The sequence below is a fragment of the Charadrius vociferus genome, unplaced genomic scaffold, assembly GCF_000708025.1.
Source record: "Charadrius vociferus isolate BGI_N301 unplaced genomic scaffold, ASM70802v2 scaffold90, whole genome shotgun sequence".
NCBI classification, from domain to species: domain Eukaryota; kingdom Metazoa; phylum Chordata; class Aves; order Charadriiformes; family Charadriidae; genus Charadrius; species Charadrius vociferus.
This window is the reverse complement of record NW_009647222.1, coordinates 9,937,758-9,950,199: the sequence shown is the minus strand read 5'-3', so window position 1 is coordinate 9,950,199 and position 12,442 is coordinate 9,937,758. Positions and strand designations below refer to the sequence as shown.

General features: G+C 37.5%; 1 protein-coding gene across 1 annotated transcript in view; it reads left to right on the top strand.

The window, feature by feature from the left end:
• The first annotated feature begins 1,216 nt into the window (after nucleotides 1-1,216).
• Nucleotides 1,217-12,442, top strand: part of KIAA1644 (KIAA1644 ortholog) — a 15,230-nt gene continuing 4,004 nt past the window's right edge. The window contains exons 1-2 of the mRNA XM_009879782.1: nucleotides 1,217-1,283; nucleotides 8,119-8,332. Of these exons, the coding sequence (XP_009878084.1) occupies nucleotides 1,217-1,283; nucleotides 8,119-8,332 (281 nt within the window). The remainder of the gene's footprint in view (nucleotides 1,284-8,118; nucleotides 8,333-12,442) is intronic.

Sequence of the window (12,442 nt, the reverse complement as noted above, 5' to 3'; positions counted from 1 at the left end):
TGTTACATGCAGATGCAATTGTCTTGGGATTTTAATTTGATTCAGTAGATTGTAGTAGACACCTACTAGTAAACTACCTAGTATTTATATGATATAGCACTGATTTCATAAGCATTTGACATCATGTTACTCTTCAGCTATCACAAACTAACAGTGTAAATTTTGACAACAATTGCCATTTTCCTTTCTTTTTTCCAAGTTGCTCCTCTATAAACACCTTAGAACAATTTTTTTTGACAAGCCAAGAATTAGACTGACCCCACCAGCTTTCAGTAGCACCACCTAGGCTTTCTGGTTTATAGCCCAAGCTACCAGTTTGTTGTACAAACCAATAAATTACCTCTTTATTATTCTCTAATGTCAACATGAGTTCAGGATGCTGAAGACCTTGTATGTCCAGCATTAGTCTGCATTAGCAGTGGCAACAGGATAGGGTACTAGATGTTCCTACTGATGTGATGACAACCCTTGCATTGGGACGGGGTGTCTGCTAGAGCTGTAGAATGTGCAGCTGGTGATGTTGAATCAATGTGGATATAAGATGTGTTAGGACTCATGCAGTTGTGGGGCAGTTCTGAAAAAAACTAGGATAGCCTTTTTATGATGACTGCCAGCCAAAGTGCATCACATCTCACCCTCATTTCTAGGAAAACAAGAAATAATAATCCCATGAAATGCTCTGATCATTTTTTTGAAACATTTCCAACCATCTCAGTTGCCGACCCACTTTCTGAACGACTGCACCCTCTAATGGGGTAAAACAGATTGACTTGCAAAGCAGCCAATTTATTTTTTATATTGTTTGTATCCTTCTAGTACTTACAGGCATAATATAATAGCCCATTCTTGTGACAGTAAAACAAGCACAGTTTTGCTGAATGTAGATTACAGGGGAAGTGTGGATATCCAATAAAGGCTTTATATGATTCATCTCTACTATGGGTTACTGAAAAGTACGTAAATAGCTGTATACATTCATGGTAAAATGAGAAAGGAATTTTAATGAAATCATAGAAAGGATAATTTATTTCACTTTAAAATCCAGGAAAAAAAAGTATGGTGTTTGTTTTTTTTTTTATTGCGCAAAGCCATCTCATTTTACCAAATGTGGGGAAGTAAAAGTTTGAATAATGAAAGTAAGATGAACCAGAAACTTCACCATGATGTTGCATCTCGTCAAACAGGTAATTCTGTAATGGACCAATGAAAGCCAACGATGACAAGTTGTGGTCAACAGTCCTTGAATGTGCTGATGGTTCTGCTTTCATTACTCTTGTCAGCAGGTAACGTTTATACTTTGAATCTTTCACTGATGCGTACCACAGGGAAAAATTAGTTGCAATTTAATACTGGGTTCCTACAAAACAATCAAGATCAAATGGATTGTTAGTTGAGTAATAAATAAATAAAGTCTCTTTGTATTTAAGAACTGGAAGCTAGAATTTGAAATGCATTTGAAAATTCGGTTTAAGAAGGAAAAGGTGGTGGAACACTGACATGGTAAAGCAGGCTGAAAATTTAAAAGAAACAAACCTATTGTTTTGATATGCCAATTTTTCAGCTCATCTAAAAGAAAAAAGCAAGCTCTACATCACCATACAATCCAACCATTGTTTGGAAGCAGAGCAAGTCAGGTTCCAATTGTGTGGTTTTATATGTGCGCACAGGAGTATGTAAGCATGTGAGGGGTTGAACTTGGAACTTCAGCTGTTCTTGAGATGAATACGTGTTAGATATAATGTAACTTCTTTTATATATATTTAAAAGAAAAATGCATGATGACATGGTATACAAATATTATGGTTTTATCCTGAATCTAAAGAATTGACTGGACCACAGAGTGGTTCCAGAGATTTTTTTCTCCTGATGGTTAGTAAATCTACCCTAGATGTTTGCTACTAGCACACAGAAAAGATTCATGGAGAAATCTGTCAGTTGTTAGACTGAGAATGAGACAAGTGCTATGATTATTAGTTGCATTTGTTCTTCAGGAGTTATTTATAACATTAAGGTTTTCTGTAATTATGAGTGAATATTAAAAAAAATAATTAAAAAGGTTCTTAGTCCAAATAGGTGTGATCCTGCGAGTTTTTAACTCTGTTACAACCTCTTTTATCCTCCATTCTTGAAGCACTTTTTAATCCAAAAAGACTTTTTTTTCCCATCACTGCTGCTTATTCTCTTGTACTACATCATGTCCCTAATGACCATATTTAAAACTCTACCAGGCATTATATCTTAAAGTATCCTTGTGCTCCAGAAGAGTTGTTACTACTCTGTGTAATGCTTATAATACTCTTAGATCTTCATCAATTAGTTCAAGGGTGTATTTTGTTGCCCACATTCTTATTGTTTGTTGCAAGCTGATTCTTGCTAATGATAGTTCATTATTTAGTTATAACTGACATAGTCCTTTTCCTAACAGTGTTATAGTATTGTTGACTAGACTGCTTCTCTGCCTAATCTTAAAACTTTTTTCCTTTAGAGTCCTTCCACTGATATCCCTATGTATGGCGCTGCATCCCTAGTTATGTAACTACCCTCCTCCTATGTAATAGAATCAGACACAGGAGTTGTAGCAGCTTCTTTGTTGTTTTCCAGGTTAAAGTCATTTCAGAAAGCTATTTCCCTGGTGCATGAGTTAAGCCAATTATTCAAGAACACTTCAGTGAGCGTATCCCAGTGATCAAACATCACAAAACTTTTCCAGCTGCTCCAGTCTCTTCTGTTGATTTTTGTTAAGTTTTCATACCTTTACTACTCTTTATAGGGAACTTCTGCTAGAGACCTCCTGAGATCCCACTTCTCCGACCATTTTCCTCAAGATGGTTCCTATGTTCCAGTTGAATGGGACACTGTGATTACACCGTGTGTGCAAATAGAAGTAGTCAGCCACTGGTATAAATACACACTTTTTCCTTCAAACCCAGGCATAAAGCCAGTGTTCTGGTATTTTTTTCTCTTAGAAGAAAAGTACTGCCTCTGAAGTACAATGTTTTTATTTGGAACTACTTACACGTAGCTTTTACTTCTTACATAATTTAGCTATTAACGTAAAAAACTGTTGTCTTTGTAAATGTGTACCTTATTTTCTTGTTGCTCCTTGGCTATTAGGATTTTATTATCTGACATCTCTTATTATCATGTAGAGTACAGGCTTAATTTGAAATCATCACAAGCCTTTCATGCCAGCCTAACTCTTCTCCTTGGGGAATTCTGCTACTGACATCTGTAGGGAGTGGGTTTGGGTCATTGCTAACTCACGCAAATTTTACAGGATTAAATTTATTATTTATTATTGTGCAGCCACCATGAATATAAATTGTTTTTGTCCAAGACAGGTCAGCTTCCATAAAGGAAAATTACTGGCTTTATGCAGTGAGAATGACATGGGGAAAAAAGGATGCTACTGTCATTGGAATAATATGAACATAATTTTTAAACTGAGCTGAAATAAAAAAATCTAATGGCAAGAGTCCTTTTGAGTTCCCTAGAATTACAGGCGTCTGTCTGTAAGATCATGCTTTACTTCCAAGTCTTTGATACACTAAGATTTACAATCTTAGTACTAAATTTCTAAAATCTGTATGCATGGTTGAAAACCGCACTTAAAAATTGGAAGCATAACTTTCACTGGCTCCATAGGTGGAATGAAAGTAAGGGCACAAGTAACAGAAAAGTTCCCAGAGCAGCAGTTCTCAGAGCCCCGTCTTCATTGTGTTAGAAAAGGAGAGAAGCACAGACAGTGGCAGTGGAGCAGAGGTGTGGTCAGATACCAAGGTCATGGCTCAGCATAAGGATGAAGTTTGGCAGCTTTAGCTGAGTGGTTAGGAAGGAGATACAGTTGCCTAACATGGGCAAAATGCTGTCAGGCCAGGGACAAATAATGCTGAAAAGAAAGGCTTCAGTTCGGAGTAGGTAGGCTATGGCTCCGCTTAAAAAAAGGACAAAATCGGATGAAGAATACTGAAACTTCAGACTGATTTTATTTCAGTGCTCTCAAGATCACAAAGGCATACAATTTTAGGATTTGTGAACACTTACTAGTTGTACTAGCCGCACAGGGAATGAATAATAAAGGCAGGAGCAGCATGCAGTCATACCAGAAGAATATCCCTTCTGACCACTAACTCTTAGATTTGCTTTGCGGTAATGTTGATATTTATATTCATTTAATGGATTGAAACACATTTATAAAATCAGGGATGGCAGCAAGGCTTATACTAACAAGCAAAAATTGGCAGATTATTTGCACATTACAGTATTTTTTCTTTGAAGTAGGAAATGAATGTCCATATAGCAAAATTATCAGAGGATCTCAAATGATTGGCATTGTGCTAAGTAATATGCATAAATGTGAATATTTCTGTGGATCCATATGGAAAGCTTATAAAACCAGTCATTCTGAAAACCTTGGGGCTTTAAAAATTTAGTAGCTACATTAAAAATTTAATCAGCATTACACAGATCTCTAACTGTGAACAGATAGGGAAGTAACAGTTTGATGTACACTGGCTGTTTACCTTTTAAGGTAGAGTAGCTACATCTTAAGATGAGCTTAAATCTGTCAATTGAAGCATGACAGACTATTCTCTTCTTGAAATTAGTAGGAACAGAGATAGGAGCATCTCTATCACTTACCCGTTCAATAATACTTTTCAAAAATAGTACGAGAATTTACACATGCAACTCCACCTCAGAAACAGCTGCCATCTTTGCAACAGGCTATTAGTGTAGAGCCTTTCGTGTACAGTACTTATATTTGAAGTATTTCTGTAGAAATAAGGCTCTCTAATCCTCAGGATTTAAGCAAAGTTATTTTCGGGAAAAATATTTTTAAAACAAAATTGCGCTTTGTTTGTTGGATCTCTGATTCTCGGAGAAGCAAAGACGGCAAGTAGAATGACACAGATTATTTTATCTGTCTTTATTACACAGAATATTTTATTTATATTATATCAGTTACACACAAGAAATTGATGGAGTTTTTTCACTGTGTACTAGGTCTGGCTGGGATGAGGTTAATTTTCAAGGGAGCCTGTATGATGCTGTTTTTTAGACTGGTAACCAAAGCAGTGTTGGTAACACACTAGTATTTTAGCTGTTACTGAACAGCCCTTATACAGGGTCAAGGCCACTTCTGTTTCTCATTGTGCACCTCAGCAAGGAGGCGGGAGTGGGCAAGAGCCTGGCAGGGGACACAGCTGGCACAGCTGACCCAAACTGGTGAAAGTGATATTCCATATCATATAACGTCATGCTCAGCGATAAAACTAGGGTGGGAGTTTATCCAAAAATTGCTCGGGGACTGGGTTGGCATCAGTCTGCTGGCAGTGAGTGATTGCTTTAGCATCACTCGTGGGTTGGGGTTTTTTTTGTTGTTGTTGGGGTTTTTTTTCTTATTCATTTATTAAACAGTCTTTATCTCGACCCACGAATTTTCTCGCTTTGCCCTTCTGATTCTCTCACCCGTCCCACTGAGAGGGGGAGTGAGCAAGCAGCTGTGTGGTGCTTAGCTGCCTACTAGGGTTAACCCACCACACACTGACTACCCAATTCAGACTGTAATTCAATCATCATGTTATGCTCTAATTTGTACATTTATTTTAATCACTGACACACATTTTACTATTTAAGGATTTGGTTAGGACTACATTTTATTACAGACATCCCTCCTCCTCTGACCTGATGTTATCTTCATTCTCCCTTCATTCTGTAGTCATCCTTCCCCCAGTTTTCGTCATCAAGTTTGGGGTTTGTTTTCCTTTTAAAATGGGCAAAGGACCTGTCTAGGGATCAGGGGACATTTTCACGTGTGCTGTTAAGTAAACCACTTTTCAGTGACAAGCAAGCTAAACTTCTTAGGGTTTTATAGCCCTCTAGTGCATTCCCACAGTGCAGTGTCTCTCTCAGAGCACTGAATGATTTCAGAAGCATGGAAGTATTCGATTGCTTATGAAACAGAAGGAGCTAGTTTTAATTCTTATAACACACGCTAGATGTGTATACAAGTCCGGTATAACTTTGCAGGGCTGCTGTTCACTTGTGATAGCTTAACACGGGTGTAATTCACCTAAGCTAAATTGTAGTAATAACACACAAAAAATGGCATTTTTCCTATCCTGTTATTTGCAAAGCTGGTTCTAGCAATAAATATCTTCCATTAAAATGTCCCAAACTTGAAACCACCATCTATGCCAGAGGCTTCAAAAATTACATTGTCCTATTTGGAACACGCGTTTTTTCCAGGCAGGGCAAGATACGTAATTAGTTTTTTCAATATCTATCTTCCTTTAGAAATAGCATTCTCCTAGCACTTTCAGTTCCTGACTGAATTAATCAACAAAAGGATTTTCTCTTTTGTTAAAGTAATGATGACAGGTATGTGTGTGTGCGCATGCCAGTGTGTGTATATATGTATGAATGTAAAATGTTTAGAGTGGTTTTTCTTCGCTCAGAGGGCAATACAAGTTACCTTGTTTTCTCTTCAGTTTAGTAATCTGGGTTTTTTTGTTCTAGGCTCCCTCTATACACACAAGTAAAGAAGTAATCTCCACTGTCACAATCCTTAAAATGTGACTAGACCTACAGAAAGAGTGAGACATTCTTGAAATTAATGTATTTTGTAAAACTGAGAAACAAAAGTCTTAGGAATAGACTTTTTAAGCAGCATAGAAAGAAATGAGGATTAGATGGATAAGGTACACAGATGCAGTTACAGATCAACAGGGACTATGTGCAGAAAGATACAATAAAGTTAAGCTTAATACATGCAAGTCATTATCTGTAACCTCTTGTACTGGTAAACTGATACAAAAATCATACACCAAGTTACAAGGGTTAATTCTGCCAGTCTACAGTGAATATCCTTTATTAATTGGCGTAACCTTATGAAGTGCAGCTACCCACAGCATCGCTGTGCTTCTGTTCTCTAATCAGAGTAAAAACATTTCACTGCTAAAAGTATTCAGACTCTTGACTTCTGCATTTCACTTTCCTTAGAGTGTAAGGCCTTTGGGGGTCTGTATGGTACATATAATCTTAAATGATGCCATAAGGCCTACCATAACACAAACTATAAATCAGTTAAAATGTTGGCAGTATATAGAACCAGATATTGTCTCTTACAAGACTTTTCAGATCAAGCAGGAAGTTGCGTGTGGTTGCTTATGACCATACTGGAAGGGATCTGTATCCTGTACCTCTGCACGGTTAATTCATTCAGGGAATCTAAGATGATTGCACAGCTTCCAGTTCAGAGCTGTTCGCAACCAGTAGTCTTAGAGCATGGTCAGAGAGCTGGCATCTGCCCACAGTCTTACCATGTATGTGTAACCACAGTGTGCTTCTCGCCACGCAGCAATCAGCTTCAAGTCTGCATTCTGTATATACATGGAGAGCATTTCTTTTTCTATTTTTTTTTTCTTTTTCCCCCAGGAAGAGTGATGGTGTGACATATTCCTGTAAAAAATGTCTCAGAGATGTAATAAACACTTTACATGAGAATTTAATAAAGGAGAAATGTAAGAACTCCCAGGAATAGCTGTATTTCTATTAGTTCTATCTATTTGCAAATTCAAAGTTGTTCAGATCTGTTCTACTGTTTTGTAATTGCTATTTCTGGCAGAATAATCCTTATCAAAGAATGACCTTTACAGTAGAGAATGTATATTCTGTCAAGAACAGTGACTGTAAATCAAGTGTCATCAAACTTTTATTGCAGTTTTTACATACTCTTTTTGTTTGTATGATGTCATCTCAGGAGGATCAAGCATGAATATTGTTGGGTGTTTATGGATATCCATGTTTAGAACAGCAGTATGAAAACATTTCCTTAAATATTTTCGTGCTTCTTGGCTTGGAGGGCATTTCTTCTCTTCCCTGAAAAGAAATAATAGCAATCAGAAACATAGTAATAATGAAAGTCAAAATACAACAGGAGGCTAAATATTGTAGTCTTTTAGTACTATATGTTATGATGTTGTAAGTTCTGAAATATTAATGTTTTTTCAGAAATCAAACACCAATTGTTTGAGTTTAACCAATGAAAAATTATAGTTCATAACAAACAGATAACACAAGTGACTCACAAAGCTAATATTGTTCTCTGTTTTACAGCGTTGTCCGCGCATTTTCGGGTCTGCGAGCCATACACGGACTACAAAGGTCGCTACCACTTTGGTTTTCACTGCCCCCGTCTTTCTGACAATAAATCTTATATCTTTTGCTGTCACCATAACAACACAGTATTTAAATACTGCTGCAATGAGACAGAATTTCAGACTGTTATGCAGATGAACTTAACAGGAAACGCAGATGGATATATGCATAAGTAAGTAAATGAGTTTTAAAGTACTCTTCACCAAACTGTTCCTGGTCTAATAACATAGTCTGAGGTGTACTTAATGATGCAAGCAATTAGAATAATTGCACATGCAGAAAAACATTACTAAAAGGTTTTTGCTGTTACAGAATTCCTGAAAGAAATTATATTTTAGCTTTGCTTTCTTTGCTTTGACGCGGACTATAAACATTGTGATGAAAGCATGTATGTAAAAGTTGCATATAAATGTAACAAATATAAAGTTATGTATAAAAGTTACAAAACTCTCTCCCCGACCCCAATCTGATCCAAACTATAGTTAAATGTATATCAGTAAAAATAAACCCTAAAGCTGTCTGTAGGGGAGAGAGGGAACAAGTTGACATTTTCCATGTCAACCCCAAATGCACTATTTTGAATTTCTGGTGTTTTGAATATATATCTCTTGGAATCACTGACAATGGGGAACAGAACCTATTTGGTTGTATACCAACATTGTGTGGTATCCTTGCCTGTTACCTGGGATACTTCCATGTACTGCTGGGGCCTATCCTCTAAAATAAATGTCAGTAATGTCTTTTCTAAAGAACAAATAAGTATCAAGTAGATCTTTGTTACTGATTACCTATTTACGATGACAAAATACTCGGTTGTGGTCTGTCTCCTACGTAGTATTTGACATTCTGGCCACACTAATCTGCTGCGATTTCTCTTGGTGAAGAGGGTAACTTTCAGCTGATGTAAACCTCTAGGGTCGAATTCTGATCTATCTGCTTTCCCCTACCATTTCATTCTGGTATTCAGCCCCTCCAGGGCAAGGAAGAGGCAGATAAAGACAACTGGAATTCCAGTCTATTGATTTTTGTTTACAACAGGGATTTTATTGTTTTCTTCTTTGGTGCAAAAGTCAGTCGGTGTATTGTCATTCATTCCTATGGAAGCAGGTGCAAGGCTGCCAGGAGGCTATGGTGCTGGAATACTGATGTCGCCTCTTTTAACTCACTGTATGCAGCTGTGTCCAGCAGCAAGCCAGCCCGTGGAGTCAGCAAACTGTCATCTTCCTTAAACAACCACTCCTCATACAGCTCTGCCTAGAGAAGTGTGAATCTTGCATAGATGTAGATGTTGCATACTCTAACTGTACGGGTGCTACAGTGACAATGACCTTTAGAAGTCTGCGTACTGTGTAGTTTAAAAGGAAGACAAAAATAAACTCTACCCATATAAGATACCTTTAAATCAATGTCGATCTATACTGTCTTGTTACTGTATGTGCAGCTATGTCCTTGAGGTGAAATTTCCTTGCTTTGGCCTTCTGCTGCATCTGGGAACATCACGAGAACATATCACATGCAGGACGCTGGGAAGACATGTGAAGTCTATTGAACACACCTATTAAAGGCCATCCATTTTCTTCACCCTTTGTGCAGTCAGGACAATCTAGAGACTGGTAGCACCCTCATGTGGGGCTGCCCAACTCTGCCAACATACATGCCTCCAGGCAACCTGGTGGAGTTTATAGCATGGTATGCCCCAGTGCCCCCATGCAATGCATACTTTATGTGCACTCTGTGGTAAAAGTAGGATGTGTTACCCCTTTAATTACTGGGATGACCATGCTACCATGGCAAGAATTGGATGCCTGCCTGAAGAGAGGTTGTGACAGGACTCTTAGTACACAGGACTCTGCAGGTAGTCACAGGCAGAGCCAGAAACTGCTTCACACTCAGAATGATAAAAAGAGAAGCTCAAGAATGGACTAGTGTGGCTATTGCGCCCACGCATTCCCAGTTCTTTGTCTTGCACACAGCAAACTTGTAAACCCTGCACCAACATTGCCGAGCACCCAAATCTGCATAACAGCCACCTTCATCACAGAGTTTGGGGTGTTACTGGCCAGTTGTAGTTCAGCCAAGTTGAAAGCCAATGCTTCAGGCTTTTTCCGATATCTCAGCAGCGACTCCATGTAGTCATGGCCAGAGCTTACTAAGGTAAGGCCCTTCAGTTCTTCCTTTCACCAGCAAGCTGAAATGGACAGGCCAATCAGCCACTTTCCAAAGCAGACATGCACATAAGAACAGGTACAGTCTGACTGCATATATGCCCTGGGATGTAAAACATTTCTCTGCCTCCTGCATTCTCTGTTTGCATGCCCAGTCACGTCTGTACATGTACACACACATGCACACACACACATAAAAATAAATATAGGGCTGTTCATATTATAGGGCTGTGGTGTGCACAGTTCCTCAGTGGGAAAAAGGAAATTTGGTATTCCATGAACTACAGTATTTATGTCAATGAAAATATTTAGAGCATAATGTAAGTATTACATTAGTTTTAATTTGGCAATCTTTTTTTAAAAAAAAAAAAAAAAAACAAAATCACCTCATTCAGTTGAGATAGAGAAAGAGCTACCTCTATAGTCCTTGTTGGTAAGATTCATGGTTGAGAACTACCTGCAGACTATTTAACCTATACGTCTTCAGTCTGGAATTTCCTGTGGACATTAGCTCTGTGCTGATCTTTTGCAAAGGTATGTAAAATCATGCTAAATACAGTAAAAAGCTTCTGGAGACATAGCTTAGAGAAGTACAGTGGAACCAGTATTGCCATTTTGTAACTTCCTGAAACATTACTTCTGATAAATCAGTCTGGGCCAGGAAAATGAAGAGATGCTAACTTTCTACATAAAACTCCACCAATGTAGTGAGACAGAGGGAGAGAGATCTCTTCCCCCTGAACTCACCGAGATTGGTGGAAAACTGCCTGATAATTTTAGTGTGCTGTGGAGGGGCAGAAATAAGTGAAGCCTAGATGCCTACATTATAAACATGTAAAAAGCATATTTCTTAATACACTGACTTTATTTAACAGTAATTTAACTTTATTTGGATTCTCATACATCCAGGGTTCACTTTACAGTAACAAAGTCAGCTCTTTGTTTAGATCTAATTTCACACACCGCTGAAAAAAATTCTGATGAAACCTATTGTGCTGTAGCTGGGGAGAATGATTTAGGATATGGGAACAGCAATGAACGGGAAAAAAAAAATATTGTTTTCAGGGAAGAATGATTCAATATTATTATTTCATTTATTTTAATATTATTATTTAGTTTATTTTCCCCCTTAGCCATTCTTGTGATCATCAAAATAAATTTCTTGATTTATAATACAGTTGAGGGAAAAAATTAATGAAGTGATGTGTAACTTCTTTCTCATGGCACAGCTGAAAAAACCATACTTGTCTTCTACAATTGCACAGTATAAATATAGCCAGGTTTATTTACATTTTTTCCATTACTATAACAAAAGATTTCTATGTTTCTATAAGTGCAGAATACTGGGCTATTATATCTTTGTGATCATGTAGATTAATCAGTCTAAAATATTTTTGAATGTGAACAATTCATTTAGTATTAAATACAGAAATACCAATGATGTCTAACAGACAAGACAAATTCTGCCATCCAAAGGATTTTTCCATAAAAATGTGTCTAATAAGTTGTTTGACTATTCTTAAAAGTAGTATTCACTTGAGTCTAGTATTCATATTCTCTCAGATTTTCTATTATGCATGTTTTGGTGGATTATCAGCATACTACTATGCTAGGGGTCCTTAATCTGATACTGGAACAGTGTTATGGCAGCCTGCAATGTGTCCGGGTTTTTCCTTATCTCTTATTCCAGTTTTTCAGGGTGGAATGACTTTTGCACACCACACTACAGCACTGCACTGAAAACAGTGTGAGGATAGAATAGCACTCTCTTTCTCCATGTGCAGCATGTCTCTTGCAGAGCTGGCATTTGCTTAAATATCTCCCTGAAAGAAATCTTAACAAGAAAGAAGAAAAAAAAAAAAGGTAAATCAATTCCACGACCAACTGTTGCAAGAAGGCATAATTTAGCTGGGAAGACCTTTTAGGTACTACAGTAACAGATTCTACAGGAAAACACAGGATTGGGCAAAGGCCTTGAAATAAGAGTGAAAACAAAATAGGGAAAAAAATCACATTTAAAGTGTACATGCGAAAGCTGCACAGATTTCCTTAGTGTTAGAAGTACCGAGGCATTTGGTAAGATGTAAGCTTGCATTTCCTTGGGGCAACACTTAAAA